We start from the raw sequence: 20,520 nt of genomic DNA, 5'->3' as shown, positions 1-20,520 counted from the left end.
ATAATAATATTTTAATTTTTAATATTTAATTATATAGTATAAAATAATTAATACAATAATTATTGATATAAAGTATATATATAATTACTTATTAAAAAATTCAAGTAAAGAAAAAATATAAGATTAAAATTTTAAAATTAAAAAAAAAATAATATATTGATGTATCTAATAAATATGAAAATTTTATATTTTAATCTAATAAAAGTAAATAAAGAAAAAAAATTAATATAAAAAAGAAAAAAATAATCAAACAAATTAATTTTTAAATAAGTTATTATATATATATTCAATATATAATTATATAAATTATAAAATTATTAATACAAGAAGATTTACATACACACATGGTTAATGTCATATATTCACAATGAAAAAACTAAAGTAATATCATCTAAATATATTCATTATTTTGATCTACCAATGGAAAGATATTTAATCACTCATCACACTTACCCTCATTTTGAATATAATACACTAACAAATTATTTTGGTATAACTTATATTCAGCCATTAACTTACAATTGAGTTTATATTTGAATGAATAAACTCAGTTCATTTTGTCTAACATAAAGATCCAAATCACTCACATCGCTCATCCTGTCTACCATCACTTACTTATTATCGGTTAAATTATACCAGCATTTTAGACATTTTATCGATAATTTCCTTAATCCCACACATTTGAACATTTTATTTAATCCCATTATCTACCAACATTTACCATCACTTTTGGCATTTTTCTTCAACTAATTTGTCATTATCGATCACATTATACATTTTGTGAATTTGATTCGTTTTGAATCACTATTTTCTTAATACCTCAAATTCGCACATATCTCATCTAAAATCCGATAATTCTTTTAATCTATATACCATCATCATAATCATTTTAATCTTTATAATACACCTTTTAAAATGCACATCAACTATGACACAAAATATAATCTCAAGTTTGAAATGTGAACACTTTATCATACACCACTTGTGATTATTGAATTGAATTTATAATTTTGTGTAGGTATATATTTTATATATAAACTCAAATATAAAAAAAAAAATTAATAAATTATTTGAAAATTTTAATTAGAGAGGTAAGAATATTTTTAATATTTAATTATATAGTATATAATAATTAATACACATAAAATTATTGATATATATATATATATAATTATTTATTAAAAAACTTCAAGTAAAGAAAAAATATAAGATTAAAAATTAAAATTAAAATATATATATATATATAGTGATTTATCTAATAAATATGAAAAAAATATTTTAACTGAATAAAAATAAATGAAGACAAAATATGAATATAAAAGGGTGAGAAATATTCAAATAAATTAATATTTAAATAATTATTATATATATTTAATATAAAATTATATAAATTATAAAATTATTGATAGAAAAAGACTTACCCACCTACTTTGTTACTAGCATATATTCACCTTCACCATGAATGAAAAAACTAAAATAATATTATCTAAATATAATCATTATTAGAAATGACTAATTAGAATATATCTAATCACTTACCCTTTTTGAATATTATACATTAACAAATTAGTTTGGTATAGCATATATACAGTCATTAATTTACGGTTGAGTTTATATTTAAACGAATAAACCCAATTCATTTTATCTAACATAAAGATCTAAATCACTCAAATCGTTAAACCCGTCTACTCTCACTAATTCGTTATTATCGAACACATTATACCATAATTTTAGGCATTTTTATCGATCATTCCCTTAATCCCACATAATGAACATTTTATTCAATCTCATTATCGACCAACACCTACTTTCACTTTAAGCATTTTTCTCCAACTAATTCGTCAATATCAATCACATTATACCTTTTGTTTTGTGCATTTGATTCAATTCGATAATTCTTTTAATCTTTCACATATACTATCATCATAATCATTTTAATCTTTATAATACACCATTTAAAATATGTATCAACTAAGACACAAAACATAATTTCAAGTTTAAAATGTGAACACTTTAACCAATATACCACTTGTGATTATTGAATTTAATTTATAATTTTGTATATAAATTGAAATTATATAAAAAATATTTGTTTTTAATAAATTATTTGTAAACTTTAATTAGATTGGTAAGAATATTTTTAAAATTTAATATTTATATATAGTATAAAATAATTAATACAAATAAAATTATTGATATATATATATATATATATATATATATATATATATATATATATATATATATATATATATATAATTAATTATTAAACAATTCAAGTAAAAAAATATTAATATAGTGATGTATTTAATAAATGAAGAAAATAAATTAAATATAAAAAAAATTATCAAACAAATTAATTTTTAAATAGGTGATTATATATATATATATATATATATATATATTTAATATATAATTATATAAATTATGAAATGGTTTCGGATTATCTAATCCCTCACAACCCTTACCCTCAATTGGAATATTATACACTAATAAATTACAAATTACTTTTGGTATAACATATATTCTGTCATTAACTTACAATTAAGTTTAGTTTATATTTAAATGAATTAACTCAATTCATTTTGTTTAACATAAAGATCCAAATAGTTATTATCGGTCACATCATACCATCATTTTAGACATTTTATCGATTATTTCCTTCAAATTCATACCCACATATATCACCATCACATAACTTCATTTAAAATTTGAATATTATGCACTAACAAACTTATTTTAGACTTTTTGAATGATTATTCATTTAATCCCTCAAATTCACACCCCACATCCACCATCATATAACCCCATTTGAACATGCACTAACAAACTCATTTTAAACATTTTGATCGATAATTATCTAATCCCTAAAATTCACACACGCATATATCACATTTTAATATTTATAATATCTCTCTAAAATCTACATCTAGAGATAGACTCTAATTCTAGTTTCAAATTTGAAATAGGAACACTTTAACCACTATAATATTTTTGATTGTTGAAATTATTTTATATATATTTATAAATATAGTATATAATGTGAGGATTTATTTTTATTTAAATATAACCCAAATAAAATTTTAAATATGTTGTTATATATATATATTTAATATATAATTATATAGCTTATAAAATAATTAATTAAAATTTATTTAAATATATCACAAATTAAGTTTTAAATATGATGTTATATATTTATATTTAATAAATAATTATATAGACTATAAAATAATTAATACATATAAAACTATTAATATATATAATTATTTATTAAAATTAATTCATAAAGGAAAATAAATAATCAAACAATTTTATTTATTTTTATTTAAATATATAATCAATAATATAACATTAAAATTATTAATACAAGTAAAATTATTAATATATTTATAATTATTTACTAAGAAAAATATTGAAAGAGACAAATAATAATAATAAAAAATATAATTTATTTTTATTTAAATATACAATAAATTAATTTTTAAATATGTTGTTATATATATATATTTATATATATATATATATATATATTTAATATATAATTATATAGATTATAAAATAATTAATACATATAAAATAATTCATATATATAATTATTTATTAAAAATAATTCATATATAATTAATATTAATTTGGAAAATATTAGAAAATCTAAAAATAATTTGAGATTAAAATATTGTATTTATTTTACTCAAATTACACTAAAGAAGAGATTAAAAATATTTAATTGAGATTTAATCATTAATTATGTTTAATTTATGACTTAAAATAATTAAATAAATGCTTCTAAAATTTACAAAAATACCAAAAAAAAAATATGATCATAATTTTTATTATTATTATTCTAGAAATAGTTTTTGTGAAATTTTAAAAAGGGATTAAAAATCGATTTTAAATAACATTTTTTTATAAAAAAATAAATCTTATTATCTAGTTTAGCATAAATTATTTTTATTTTTTGCAACAGAAACGTGGACCATCAGACGAGCATTCAGGTTTCATCCAACAGCCTAGACGCTCTCACGCAGCCGAATGTAGCAAAGTCACGCGTGCCTTTCCACACCGGATCAACTAACAGGTTGGACTAACCCCGTTAGTTAAGACCGTTGACCGCAAACGGAACGCAGATGTCGTCCAACGAAACGATGCCATTTCAACCTTCTTCTTCGCTAGGATGTAGGGCTCACCGAACTCGCGACTATCATTAGAGTTCTTTTGGAAGAACAACAGCTCACTCCACATCAATCCTTATCCCTCCAAATTTCATCCACGTGCTCGCCTTATATCCACCAACAATACCCCTATTTAAAAACCTTAACTCCTCCTAGATAAGGCTGCCACGACTAAGGATAGAATTAGGGATAAGTTCATTGGAGGTCAATTTCGACTTGAATTATCCCTCCTCAACTGACTTACCCCTATTATAAATACTCCCATATGGTTTGTAAACCAAATCATCAAACAAACAATCACCCGATATCATCACCTAAATCGAAGCTTTGAAGATTCCAACGAATTGTTTTTTTTTGAAAATCTGCTCCGATGATCCAAGTCTCAATCCAGGCCTTGGGATAACTTCCAACACACCCCAGGAGTGTTCTCGAACTGTTGGTATGCTTCCATATCATTTGTATCAAAATCTGTGATTGAAAGTTTGGATTTTTTTCAATTTTTTTGTTTGATCGGGTTTGATTTGTTCTTGAGCATGATTATGTGATTTCTTTGTTTAGAATCATTCTATATATCATATATGAACTATCTGTTGAAAGAAATCTGATCAAATCAATGTAAATCAAAATTTTTGAAAATTTGAGTTTAAAAATTGGATTTTTTTTAAATGTTGTGTTCTTGAGTTTAATTTGAATTTGTTGATTCAATTAGTTGTTATACATGTGTGTTGATATGTTAGGATGATTTCCAAGTAACTGTAACAATTTTTTGATCACGCTTGATCAAACTGCGTTTTTTAAATTTAAGCTTAAAAGATGGAATTTTAAAAATCTTGTGTTCTTGAGTTTAATCTGAATTTTTTAATTCAATTAGAATTTATACATGTTTTTTAATGTGTTTGGATAATTTTCAAGCAATGTCGTTTTGATCATGTTTGATCAACTGTGTTTTTGATTTTTTTTTGGATTTTGATTCAATCTTCGAAAATTGTTTTAATGCTTGAATGATGTTCTTGTTTTGATTGTGTTCAACTATATTCATCATTTCAAAGCTAATGAAACAAAAATCAGTCCTTGATATTACATAAAAAATCCCAAAATTTTGACCTAAAAATGGTGTTATGAAATTGATCTTTGTAAAGATCCAATAATTGTGATTTATGTTAGGGTTTTTGTTCTTCATGATCATATGAACTAACTGTAGTTTAGCGATCATGATTTCATGATATGAATCAAAAGTTATAGTCTTCTGAAATTTCGACTAAAGTAAGAACACACGGTTCTAAGGCTTTAGCCTAGGACCGGTAATCATCGGTCCTATTCTTCAGCTGGGACCGAAAAAATGAACCTGAATCAGACCTGCAACCGAGAAAACTTAACCTCCAACTGAGGATCAAGACCGATGTTCTTCAGCTCCGAAAGAGGATTAAGACCAGTGTTCTTGGGGAATGACTGAGCCCTAGGACCGAATTTTCGAACCTAGGACCGTGGACTCCAACCGAGTTTTCTAACTTAGGATTGAGTCCTCCCCTTAGCCTATGATTGATTTTTTGAACCTATGACCGAGGAACCCGACCGAGTTTTTCAACTTAGGACGGAGCCCTCCTCTTAGCATAGGACCGATGTTTCTAACCCTAGGATCGATCCCTCATCTTAGCCTAGGATTGAGCCCTAACTTGACCTAGGACCGATAGACTTAACCCTAACCCTAGACCTAGGACCGAGTCTTCTCTTGACCCATGACCTAGGACCCTAACCTAAGACTTAGGACCCTAATCATGTATCCTGATTCCGAGACCGAGCCTAGATCGATCTAAACGGACCCAAGCCCTATGATTCTGATAGAGGCCTGTTTGGTACCACTTTTCAAAACCCAAAATTATTTTTTTATTTTGGGAACTCCGCTCCATTTTTAAATGGTTTCTCAGGTCAAAAAATAAAATATATTCGGGATGTCTCTCAAAAACAAATATTTTCAGCTAAGGCCCCGTTTGAATTTATTTTAAAATTCTAATTCCTTCCTTTAACGTTTTCATGTTCGGTTAACTTGAATCAAGTGCAACATGTAAAGACCCTTTTAAACAATTTTGTAGAATTATTTATGCAATCTAAAACTATCATTGTTTAGGACCACTTGACTACTAAAATGGAATAAAATGTTATAAATAAATCTTTAAATAAAAATGTCATTTGGTAGGAGCGGAGATAGTGCGAGAGCCCTTTCCCGAACGTAACTAAAATCCGAACCCCTTATAAAAACTCTAGTATAAAACTCGTTTATACACGGATATTTTATTGATTTTTCAAAAATCAATTTGCGACTATATTCTTCAAATATGTTGTATGTTGTATTTGATCTAAACAAGTCCCCAAGTCACAAAAAATTGAATTTAAACTTAATTACTTTTACAATATTAATTTATTAACAAAATCTTTTAAAAATTAAATGTTTCATTTTAAAAGATGTATGACCCGCAAACCAAGGTTCAAATCATTTGGAACCCTCCTCATATTACCAAATGTCCATAAACACGTGCTAAGCTATGCAGAAACCAAAGGAACTTAATCGAGAGGAGTTAGCAAAGCCGAAACCAAGGGGATATGTTTCATTTTAAAAGATGTATGACCCGCAAACCAAGGTTTAAATCATTGGGCACCCTCCTCATACTGCCAAATGTCCATAAAACACGTGCTAAGCTATGTAGAAACCAAAGGGACTTAATCGAGAAGAGTTAGTAAAGCCAAGAGGGTAATATGAGGTGAATTACACCTTCTTCATACACTTATAAAACTATTTATTAAAAATAGTTAATAAAATAGAGATAAATAATTAAGCATATTATTTAATTTTATTTAAATATATTATAAATTAATTTTTAAATATATTGTTATATATATATATAATTTAATTATTTAAATGATAAAATAATTAATTTAAATTTATTTAAATATACCACACATATTATATATTTATATTTAATAAATAATGATATAGATTATAAAATAATTAATACATATAAAATTATTAATATATATAATTAACTATTTAAAACGATTCATAAAAAAAATCAAACAACTTTATTTATTTTTATTAATATAAAAAAAATATATATCATTAAAATTATTAAGAAGTTATAGAGGAGTGATAGATGGAGGAAATTTGAGGGAGGGAATTTGAGGGAGGGAATGGGGAGGGAATGATGTCACTACAGTTACTAAGTTACTAGTGGTTGGAAAAATGATAAAAGATGAAAAGAGAGAGAAATTTTGTTATTTTTTTCGCTAATCAAATTACGGTCACATCATTCCCTCTGACAATAATTTCTCAATTATTAATATAATTAAAATTATTAATATATTTATAATTATTTATTAAAAAAATTATTAAGGGAGAAAAATAATAATAATAAAAAATAGAATTTATTTTCATTTAAATATACAACAAATTTTAAATATGTTGTTATATATATATATATATATATATATATATATATATATATATATATATATATATATATATATATATATATATATATATATATATATATATGAGAAATGATTAGGTGAGGGAATTTGGTGAGGGAATTTGGTAAGGGAATGACGTGGCATAATTTTATTCGCTGAAAAAATCAAATAATTTCTCTTTTTTTCTCTTTCCTCTCACTTTTATCCTTTCCAACCAATGAAGGTCCTTTCCAACCAATGAAGGTGATGCCACGTCATTCCCTCACCAAATTCCCTCACTAAATTCCTTTCCTCTATCACTCCTCTATATATATATATATATATAATTAATATATAATTATATAGATTATAAAATAATGAATTCAAATTTATTTAAATATATCATAAATTAATTTTTAAATATATTTATATATATATTTATATTTAATAGTCATTAAATATTTGTTTTATAAATACTTGATTAATTACATTTTTATATATAAATATACATTTTTTAATAAAATGAAATTTGAATTAATATTTATTAAAAATAAAATAATAAAATTTATAACTAAATTTGTTAATTTTGTTTTTTATATAAAATTAATTTATTTTTTATTTCATTAAATATATACAAAGTCTTTTGATAGAAAATAATTAAAAAAAAGTGTGTAAGTTTTTAATATTTAGAATATAAAATTAAACTTTTATTAAAATTTTATTAAAAGTTTATGATTGTTTTAATAAAACAAATATATATATATATATATATATATTTATGTATTTGATATTTAAAAAGTAATAGAGGATTATTATTATCTATATAAAAACACATAATTTAAAGGTATTTAAAGGTAATGTATTATGATATTAGTCTAAATATTTTATATATTAATTTTCTCTTAAGGTATTATTTTTGCATTTTTTCTCAAATACAACCAATTTTCTTTTTCTTTTATTTATTTGATTATAATTTATTTAATTATTTTTACGAAATTATACTAAAATAATATAAAATAAAAATATAATAATATCTAAATTAATTAATTATAAAATAAAAATAAGATATAATATATATATATATATATATATATATATAATATATATAAAATTACAGTTTTATCACATATAAATAAATTTCAAATTAAAAAATAAAATTAATTTTATAAAAATTAATTTAAATAGAAATGGATTCAAATTTAATTGTTTTTTTATATTTATATGTTTTATCATAATCACAAATTTAATTATACTGAAAAATATGAAAAATATAACTGAAAAATATAATTTATTCGTTACTATAATTTCTCATATATATAAAAATATTTTATAAATTAATATGTAAAAAATAATAACCATTTCAATATTTTTATTTTTTAAATCAAATAATATTTCATATAAAAATTTTATTTATATTAAAATAAATTTAATTATGAATAATTTAAAATTTTATATATTTATAAATATAAAATGAGTATTTTTTAATTTCAAAATATGTTAAATAATTCATTAAAATATTTAATATTTTATCTTTCATTAATTATTTAATATTTAAAAAACTATTTAGTAATTTATCTCTTTTTAATTATTTTATTATTAACTTTTTATAAATTTATTTTAAATTGAAAATCTCCCCACACTACACAGTGATATTAGAGAAAATGTTAATCATACCTTTATTCTTTATTCTTTATAATTTATTGTTATTATAATTTCTCTCATATATATATATATATATATATTAATTTAAAAAAATTATTTTTTCAATTATAAAAATATTTTATTAATTAATATACACATAAGAAATAATAATAATTCTATAAATTTGTTTATTTTTTAAATAAATTAATATTTCATATAAATTAAATTATTTATATTAAAATAAATTTAATTATGAATAATTAATTTTTTTTAATATATTTATAAATATAAAATGAGTCCTTTTTTATAATTTTAAATTATGTAAAATAATTAGTTAAATGAGTACAACCAAAATAAAAATAAAAATTAATAATTATATTTTATTATAAGTATTTAGAGTAATGATAGTTTATTTTTTTAATTATAAATGGTACATGTTATTAAAAGTCTCTTAATTATTTAATATTTAAAAATAAATAATAATTTATCTCACTTTAATTTTTTATTATTAATTTTTTATAAAAAAACATTTTAAAATTATTAATATATATTATATATAACTTTTTTTATAATATTAAATGTATTATCAAATAATTTTTATTATTATTAATTTTATTTAAAAATAAGAGACACATTCGTATTTATTAAGATTATTCAATTTAAATTATAAAATAATAAATATATAATAAATATAACTCAAATTATAAACCATTAAAATTTAATGTTGATAAAAATATAAAAATAGTTAGATATGTATAATATATAATCGTAAGTTAGTTTGAATAAATATATATATATATATATATTATTAATTTAATTTTTTTATATTATTAGTAATTTTACAAAAAAAAAAAATTATAACCAACAATAAATATATATATAGATGAGAGAAATAATAAATTAAAAAACAATTAAGAATTTAATGTTTAATTTTTTATTTTTTTAAATATATATTTTAAAATATGCATATTTATATATTTTTATTTAATTTATTATTGTCCTTATTATTACTCTAAAAAATATATTTATAAATTATTGATGAAAAAGTAAAAAAAATATTAATAAAAAGAAGAGGGATAAATTATTAATAAAAAAAATAAATTATTAATATAAATAAGAGATAAATAAATATCTAAAATTATAAAATAATAAATATAACTATTGAACAATTAAAATTTAACATTGATAAAAAAATAAAATACTTAGATAAATATAAAAGAAATATATAACAGGAAGTTAATTAACGATAATTTGAGTTTATAATAAATCTCATAAAAAAAATGAAATATAAAAAAAATGAAGAGAAAAAAAAAAAGAAATAACTCAGTAGAGTTTGAATATATATATTATTAATTTAATTTATTTATTTTTTATATTATTATTAATTTTATAAATAAATAAATAAATATATATATATATATAAATAAATAAATGAGAGAAATAATAAATTAAAATTTTTTTAAGAATTTTATGTTTAATTTTTTATTTTTTTAAATATATATTTTAAAATATGCATATTTATAAATTTATTATTGTTCCTATTATTATTCTAAAAATTATATTTAAAAATATATAAATATATGTTTATAAATTAATAAATTATTAATGAAAAAGTAAAAAATAAATTATTAATAAAAGAGAGATAAATTATTAATGTAAATAAAAGAAAAATAAATATTTAAAATTATATTAAGTGGAATTAGCCATCCTTGTTTTACATTCACTTGCAGATATTTTCGCTCTCTTAGTCAAATTTTTTTTTTATAAATACTCGATTAAGTATCTTTCTTTTTCAATCTCTTACTATTTCTTCTTCTTGTAATGGCCGGTGGCGGCTTATCTAGCTCTGTGTCGAAAAAAGAATATAACGGTAACCTAACATGTTACGTTCTATTGACATGTTTGGTGACGGGTTTTGGTGGTATTATGTTCGGATATGATATCGGTATTTCTGGTAGGTCGATTATCTTATTAACTCTTTTGGATTTTGGATATGAAAATTTATATATGTATATAATTTATACTTGTTCTGATTTTGTTGTATAGGCGGAGTAACTTCAATGCCGGCATTCTTGGAGAAGTTTTTTCCGTCGGTATATCACCAAGAGGAGATGGTTCAGTCTAACAGCCAATACTGCAAGTTTAACAGTCAATCTCTAACCATGTTCACGTCGTCCCTTTACTTGGCTGCTCTCGTCGCATCTTTTGTTGCGGCTCGAGTCACCAAGTCGCTTGGACGTCGATGGTCCATGCTTCTTGGTGGTACTATTTTCTTATGTGGTGCGCTTCTTAACGCCGCTGCCATTCATGTGTCCATGCTTATATTGGGTCGTGTTCTCCTCGGTATTGGTGTTGGTTTCTCTATTCAGGTTAATAATTTTCTCATTTTTTTTATCTCATATATAATTTAGAGGGTAAAATTAAGTCAAAAAAAAAAAGAAAGATTTTATCCTAGACCTAATTAATAAAACTAAAACAAACCCAAAAAAGAGAAAGCTATTCAACATGTACCATTAATAATTTGAATTATTGTTTATTTGTTGTTAAAATTGCAAGTACAGTCTATACCATTATATGTATCTGAGATGGCACCATACAAGCACAGGGGAGCTCTTAATAGTATTTTCCAGTTATCAATAACAATCGGAATTCTAATAGCTAACCTAGTAAACTTCTTCTCGAGCAAATACATCAAAGGCGACAACGCTTGGCGTGTGAGTCTAGGCGGTGCGGCGGTGCCCGCTTTAATCATAACTTTATCGGGTTTCTTCGTATGCGAAACTCCAAATTCTCTCATCGAAAGAGAAGAATACGCCAAAGCCAGACAACAACTCCGACGTATTCGAGGTGTCTATGATGTCGATGCCGAGTTCGATGACCTGATGGCTGCCAGTTTAGTATCTAAGAGTATGACAGGCTCGCCCTGGGCGTCCCTTCTGAAGAGGAAATACCGACCGCAACTTGTGTTGGCGGTTTTGATTCCCATGTTTCAACAGCTGACCGGAATTAATGTCGTCATGTTCTACGCACCCGAGCTTTTTAGCTCCCTTGGTTCCGGGCAGAACGTCGCGCTCATGTCCGCAGTTGTTACTGGAATTGTCAATGTTGCCTCCACGTTCATCGCCGTTTTTGGTCTTGATAAATTTGGAAGGAGACGTCTTTTCCAAGTCGGAGGAATCATCATGTTGATATTTCAGGTACTTCTTATATGAGTTTGTTCGGATTTGAGTTAATACAATAAATATAATCTGATTATCAATTTTTGGTGGTTATGGTTATTGAAATAATCCAAAATCGAAGAACATATGTGTTAATTAATTAATTAATTAGTATTTTTAGCAAGTACCCAATAATAAAAATTGAATCTTTATCACATTTTGTGGTGTACGTAGGCATCAGTGGCGGGTTTGATTGGAGCAAAATTTGGATGGACTGGCGTTTCAGAAACGCCAATGACAAAATTATACTCCATAATTCTTCTAACATGTATCTGTTGTTTTGTGTCGGCGTTTGCGTTTTCGTGGGCTCCTTTGGGGTGGTTGGTGCCGAGTGAGATCTTTCCTCTTGAAATTCGATCGTCTGGTCAGGCCGTGGTGGCGGCGGTGAACATGCTCCTGACGTTTGCGGTGGCGCAGGCGTTTCTAACGACTCTCTGCCATTTGAAGTATGGATTGTTCGCCATGTTTGCGGTTATTGTGTTGGTGATGACTCTGTTCGTGCAGTTCTTCGTCCCCGAAACGAAGGATATACCTATTGAAGAAACATGGAAGCTATGGAGGAAGCATTGGTATTGGAAGAAATTTGTTCAAGAAGATGATCATGATCATCATGATCATCATAGAGCTGTTGATCACTTTGGAAGGTTTCCTAATTAAATTTATAAGTTTTTGTTTTTTAAGTTAGTTAGTAGTAATTAGATTTAAAATATTTCTGCATTGTTTTTATTTCTTTCTTTCTTGTTAATTATTAGATTTTATCACTTTTTTTAGTTTAGCTTTATTTAGGGGATTTTTTTTTATTAGTTTTCATTTTGAATTTGAATTTAAATTTTGACCGTTTTTCACGTTTAATATTAGATTTTTAATAACTTTGATATAATCAAAGTAAGAAAGTTAGTTATATGCCTAAATATACTCTTGACTTTTATTTTTATTTTCTTCTATTTTTTTTAATGAATATAATATATATATTCATTAATAAAAATAGAATTATAGGGTCATTTACAGTTTTATTCCTTCTGATTTTGTATCTATGAATAGGGTGTTAAAATGGTTTGCCCTCTTTGATTGGAAGCCTAAATGTATTTTTTTATTATTTTAATTTCTGAATATATGTTCCAAGTAAATACAATTAAATAAATAATAATAATAATGAGATATGATCAATTATTTGAGTAAAATTAGTTGAGTAAGGACAGTGGAGTAAAAATTTTTATAATATATATTTTTAAAATTACAATAATATATATTTTTATTAATTAAAAAATAATTTATATAATAAGATAAAAAACTTCGCTTAGAAAAACTTCGCTAGAACACTAAAATCTTAGCGCCACTCCAGTCTAAAACCCTAAACTTTTAGTATATAAATTGATTTTTATCATTAAGCTGAATAAATTTATATTGCGTAGAGCTCGCTCGCCTCTCCAACTCATTTATTTTCATCGTTTAATTTCTCACATATCTTATCATTCATGAATGTTTTCGATCGGGATCATGGTGTATATTCATTTATTCGATATAGATTTTGGTCTACCTCCAGTAAGATTTAGTCTCTTGTTAACTGAATGTCCGGTCGATTTTTTAACCTTAAATTGTTTGATCTATACAAATCTAAATATTATGCTCTTCCGTTCTTTGTTCTTTCGTATCATACCTTGTTTTTTTCATTTGAGTCATCGATTCACAAGTCATTTTGATTATTTTTCTAATTTTAAATCTTGAATTTTTTCTCATCAAAAATTTGTGTTTTCTCTATCAATATTTTGGATAATCTTTCATTTATTCGACCATTATTTTCATAAAAATAAAATTTGTTTTCAGCTTGATTTACTCCCCCTTGTGAAGGTTTTACTATTTTTTTATTTAATACTAAATCTACATCTCACACCACATAAGGTACTATTTATATTATGGGGTAATGTTAATGTGATACCTTGTTTTGATTAATGTATATTTACCAAATATGTAGATTTTGTGTTAAAATCTGGGTATGAAATGGAATTTTTTTTTAAATGTAATAATTTTCGTACAAAAAAGACACATCTTTATATTTATTTCTTGCAATATATTGTGAAACTTTATTAAACTTCCATTTGATCTATTTAATTTTAAAGATTATGTTATTGTTCAATATTTATAAATTATGTGTCACCACAATGAGTTTTTAATTTACAAACTACTTACTTATTAAAATTGTGTACTTCAATTTTATTATATGATAATAAGAAAACATTTAGACATGTTTATATTTGTTATATTTAATTAAATTTTATAATAACATGTAATTCATCTATATTAACATTAATTTCATGAATTTTCAAACTTTTCATTAAGATTACATCAAATATATTATTCCCTTCATATACTTTGACTTGTTGCATCTATTTGTGAATTTCTTGATCATTTAATAGATCTCAACTTGTTCATTCGATGTATAAAAACATTGTTATTGTTATTTATTGTATTTATGACTTTTGTTTTGTAGATTAATGTTTATTTATTTAAATATATTAACACAACAATCCATCGCAATTACTTCATCCTTCGATCAAGATGTTTTCATTGGAAATCTCGTCATTTCAAGTATAAACTCTATCATATAGGTATGAAATCTTGATTTTTTTGACTTATAATATATAATATTAATAACTATTTAACTCAAAACTATAGTATAAAAGTAATGAAATGCATGTATGTATAAGTAATAAAATTTGAGTTTTTGTATGCTAATCATTTAAAAAAAATTATAGTGTTGATTTATTTGACATCTTTTAAAATCAGATTATTCATATCTTCCACATTTGTGGGAGATTACTGCTAAATTAAGTAAAATGTAAGTTTAGTGGTCAAATTGAATTATTATAAAAAGAAGGGTAAATTGAACTTATTTTTACAATTAAATAGGTAAATTATTCTGGTAAAAAATTAAATAGGTAATTATTCTCTGTTCAAATTTAATAGGTAATTGAGTGACTGTAAACAAATAAATATGGAAGTAATTTGAAAAGGTCATAAATTCAATTTCCTAAAGTCACAAAATCTTTCTAAGTTCTTGATAATTTCAATTTCAAAGTAATTTCATTATTTACAGAAACATTTATTTTCAAATTTGTTAACATCCCGCCATTCGGATTCTTCCCCACTATAAAAGGAAGTGGTAGAATTGTAGAAAGAAAGGTACGATCTTTTCTCTCTTTCTTTGACTCTTCTGACTTCCACCTTTTCAACTGTATTATCGATCAGCCGCCATGGACGTTTCTTCAACATCTGCTTCCGAACAAAACCCTCAAGGACATATCTCATCGGCGTCGGTGGCGCCCGCGCTCGCCCCGGAGAAGACGCAGACGAAGAAGAGAAACGGGTGTCCCGGCGTTCGTGTTGTCGGCGGTCGCATTTATGATTCCCAGAATGGGAAGACCTGTCATCAGGTTCGTTAAACTAAAATTCATCTTCTCCATCGTTTCATAATCAGTAATTGTTTGTTTAAGAAGCCCATGTTTTTTTGCAGTGCCGACAGAAGACAATGGATATTATGGCATCATGCAAAAATGAAAAGCAATGTAACCTCAAATATTGCCATAAGTGTCTTCTGAATAGGTTAGATCTTATTTTATTATACTAAACAGTTCTTACATTGAATTTGAAAATTGGGCTGTTTCAATTCACTAAACTTGTTCTGGAATCAGATATGAGTGGTTTTTGTCCTAGATGCAGAGCCATTTGTAATTGTAGCTGTTGCAGGTAAGATATTTTTGTTAATTTGGAGCTTTAATTGTTTGTGTGTTAAAACAATAAACATTCCCATGGCAGGAAGAAAAGCGGGCAACAACCCACTGGGATTCTTTTACACACTGCAAAATCAACTGGCTTTGCATCTGTTTCAGAGATGCTTATTGTCAATGGTTCTGATGTCCAGTCCGTAAAGGTAGACAGTTCTTCATTTGATGTTTTTACCCTTTTGTGTTCCAACCTTCTTATTTGGCAGGTTCTTGAACTGAAGAAAGATGAGCCTGAATACATCTTGCAAGAACTAACTCGCGTGGGTGGTGGATGTATAGGACGTTCTTATCCAGTTGCCCAGTTTCTTGTTCGTTTGTTAACCCTGATACAAACAGACTCGGGAGAGAGGTAAAGTATCTACGCAGAATCAACAGAGATGAATTGTTCATGCTTTATGAATTGCTTGTGTATTCTTGTTGCAGCTCTAATGTGATAACTCATAGATTAAACCACAAAACATCATGGCTTCATGCACTACATAAATGCATCTCTACTACTTCAACATTTCTATCAGGGAATTTGAAATTGGATAGACTTGATGGGGGAGTTCACAGCTATGAGAGTTTAAACTCCACAGAAAGGCTTACTCTTGTAAACTTTGTGTGTGATGAAGTTCTTTGCACCAGGTAAGTTTAAAAACAAAGAATCCATTTTTTTTTGCCAATTCTCTCAATAACAAGTCATAATCTATTGCAGGAAGGTAAGGAATTGGATGGAAGAACAAAAACTGAAATGTTTTGAGGAGGAGAAGGTAACAAAAGATAAAATTGTTGCTGCGAAACAAAAGGTATGAAAACTGCATGGGCCTTGTTTAATCCAAAATCCAAATAACCAATCTCAATGAAATCATTATATAGTAGAAACAATTGAAGCAGAAGATGAAGGATGAGTTGGCTGAAGCTGTCATTGCTAAAAATGGTGTTCCTCTTTCAATTTCTGAGCATACAACCATTGTATCACAATTTAAAGTGCAAATAGACCAAGCTCATGCTGAGATGATGGAATCAAAAGAGATGTTATGCACAGGTGAATAATCTTTCTGCTTATCATCCTGATATATACTTCAATATATTTAATAACTTCTGAAGCTGTTTATACCTTTTTTGAAACAGAAAACCAACATTGCATTTCTGTTAGGACAAAGCCCATCCTCATGGACAATGAGGGGCGTACATTTTGGAGACTGAAGGGTGATGAGTCGAACATTTTACTTCAAGGTTTTGCATTTACCATTGAATTACACTAGGGTTCAACCCCGAGTTAGTTTTAATTCTTTTTTCTTCAACTATATGTAGAAATAAGTCTCCAAGATGAATCAGAATTGGGTGAAAAATGGTTTAGCTATGAAGGAGAGGAAATTAAGCAATACATATCTTTCAAGTAAGTGAATTGCTTTAACTAGTTTATTCATTTTATCACATCAAGCAAATTATTTACTAAATATAACATAAACATGATTATTGTATTGGATGGTGGATTGGTATGTTTTTCAGGGAGAAGAAAAAATGTTAACACAGAAAGGATCGATTCGATAGCTCAAGTGTCAAAGTCGGTGCTTAAGAGAACAAATGTCACGGCGGTTTCTCTCTATAACGTTTAAGTTAAAGTTGAAACCATTGTTACGGGGTGGTATTAATTTAAATAAATAAAAACAATTATACATAGTTAGGTTATAGCAATAACATTTATACTTTAGAGTTTGGAATTAGGAATAGGCATTGTGCTGTGTGCATTTGTTGGTATGAATGTATACCTCTTAAGGGAAAATGCAATTTTTGTAAATATAATTTAGTTTGTTTGCATACAGATTTATATTTATGGATTTTTTTCTATGTCAATAATAACGTCGAGGAAGTCAATATAATATTATATATTATGTTTTTAAGAAATATAATGTATCGATATTATACTAATTAAATTAAGAAAATCATAAAAGATCACCATAAAAACTAAATATATATTAAATATAAACTATAATTAGAATCATAATTTATAAAATATTTTTTATCATCCAATTAAAATATTATACTAAGTAGAAAATATTAATTTAAATTTTAATGATATTTATATATTTTTATTTTCTAAAAAAAATTCATGTATACACTAAGATATAAATTATTATTGTTTAAACATAACGACGAAAACAATAAAAGTGTTTACCATGTCATCAAATACACCAAAAACTCAATTAGATTAATCATTTGAGAGTAACAAAATAAATATAAAAAAATGTTCACAACGAACAAACATAACATAAAATTTAGTATTAACGAGCTTAGACATCTTAAAAACGATTAATGAGTTCACCGATTTTCCTTCACCGTTTCGAGAAGAGAACTCCCCTATCGTCATAATAATAGCATTGTGGAGTAAACGAATCGGTCGACTACGATTACTGAAAGTCTTACAATTTCTTTCTAGCCAAATAGTTCATCAAAAAATTATCGGGATAGGGACTCATCGTCTCAATCCATCTGAGCTCACGTTTATATTCAAACATTCCAGCAACCAACTATTGACTCAAGCATCACCACTCAATGTCAATAATGTTCCAAAGTATGCTCCAAATCGTAGTCACTCATTTGCAATGTAAAAACAAGTGAGGTGTCGTCTTTATCTCTTCGAACACATTTCAATGAATAACCATAATGCACAATTTTTTTCATCCATCAAGATTTCTGTAAGCATCACACCCTATCCAAAAATAATATTTTGAAGGGAATTTAGAATTTCACAACTTCTCTCATAGAAAGTTATATGATGTCATCTCCGCAAATAATGTATAACAATGATCAATTTTAATTTTTTTTAAATTTTTAACGAAAAATATCACGCAAAAATGAATTATTGCATTACGTCTCATTAAGAGCTACACCATTTTATGTAAGATTATCCCTTTATCATTAAGTCTTCTTCTGTATTTGATTTTACTCATGAAATTATTTGAACGTTGAACGTGTCATTGATAGGAGTATTTCTACTCATCGTGACCGAAACTATGATTGATTGAGAATGACAAAGATGATTTTTTCTATTATGATTTCATTTTTCAAATCCATTTGTTTGAATTTAACTATACATTTTACAAAATATTTTTCATTTATAAATAATATAAAATTCCATATCATCATTTTATAATAGGGCTACATATTTTGGAGAGAAGGTTGTGTGATGAATATACCATTTTATTACATAAATTAGTAACAACTAAGAGTATATTTAAATATATTTTTTAATAATTACATTTTTATCCATTAAATATTAACAACAACAAATTATTTATAGTAAAAGAGAAAATATTTATCATAAACAAGTTTTTAGTATTATTTTTATTGTTGTTTATTAAAAAAACTAGCTATCCTTATATCATCTAGAAATTAATTATATTTTGTAAATAAATATAACGATTCGAAATACAAAATCGACCGACCTAATCTTCTAACCGACCAAACATGTAAATAAAAAAAATATCTACATAAAAACTAATTATTAATCATATTATTTACGATCAAGCAAAATCTCTTAATCAGATGTAGTGTCAACTCAATTAGGTAGGTTACATAAACTATGCAAATCTTATTATTTCAAATTACTTGTAATATTCTTATAAAAAATAATAGAAATGTATAATATGTTAATGTTAAAATTAAAATATTTAAACATGTGTAAACTCAATAATATTTAAGGGTTAGACTTTAGAGCACGTTACAAAAAATAATGTACTCAGTCGGGACCATCTTATAAATATAATAATTAAGCCTAAACATAGCACCTTGTACCAACTATACTAGTAGGTTAGTTAGGTTTTTCCAAAGAAAAAAAAAATAAAAAAACTTAATTAATTCAATATTTTCTTCTTAATTCATTAAAAATAGACAATAACTTACTTTTATACACTCGTTTCATTTATATATATATATATATATATATAATTCAAAAAAAAAAGAAGTCACAAGACTAAAACAATTTTGAGTCTCAACTAATATAATTCATGGTAATAAAACAAAAAAATTGAATTTCCTTTTCTAAATATAGTAAACATGAGTCAGGTTATTTGATAACAATAGTTTGGATTCATTAATCAAATAATCAATCAAAATAACAAATTACTTCAACATGTTACATGCTGCCCTGCCTTGTCACTCTCTTATCAATTGCTTGCAAGTTGTAACTTGTAATAAATACTTTCAAAAAAAATATACACATTTATTTAATAATTTAAACCCAACTACTTCATTTTTCTTGATAAAATACCGAAATAC

The 20,520-nt window shown here is 25.0% G+C and overlaps 2 protein-coding genes across 2 annotated transcripts; both read left to right on the top strand.

Moving 5' to 3' along the window:
* The first annotated feature begins 11,078 nt into the window (after positions 1-11,078).
* Positions 11,079-13,132, top strand: LOC124916094 (sugar transport protein 12-like). Its single transcript, XM_047456827.1, has 4 exons — positions 11,079-11,211; positions 11,304-11,626; positions 11,786-12,454; positions 12,650-13,132. Exons 1-4 carry the CDS (start codon positions 11,079-11,081, stop codon positions 13,130-13,132), a joined length of 1,608 nt encoding a protein of 535 aa, XP_047312783.1.
* A 2,594-nt stretch (positions 13,133-15,726) lies between these two features.
* LOC124916092 lies at positions 15,727-17,292 on the top strand. The gene is made up of 8 exons (XM_047456826.1): positions 15,727-15,906; positions 15,987-16,038; positions 16,165-16,219; positions 16,289-16,403; positions 16,464-16,606; positions 16,681-16,884; positions 16,955-17,045; positions 17,119-17,292. The coding sequence occupies exons 1-8, from the start codon at positions 15,727-15,729 to the stop codon at positions 17,290-17,292; spliced, it is 1,014 nt and encodes a 337-aa protein (XP_047312782.1).
* Positions 17,293-20,520: the final 3,228 nt, after the last annotated feature.

This window comes from Impatiens glandulifera, chromosome 9 (assembly GCF_907164915.1).
Source record: "Impatiens glandulifera chromosome 9, dImpGla2.1, whole genome shotgun sequence".
Taxonomy (NCBI): Eukaryota; Viridiplantae; Streptophyta; class Magnoliopsida; order Ericales; family Balsaminaceae; genus Impatiens; species Impatiens glandulifera.
This window is presented reverse-complemented; position numbering and strand designations above follow the sequence as displayed.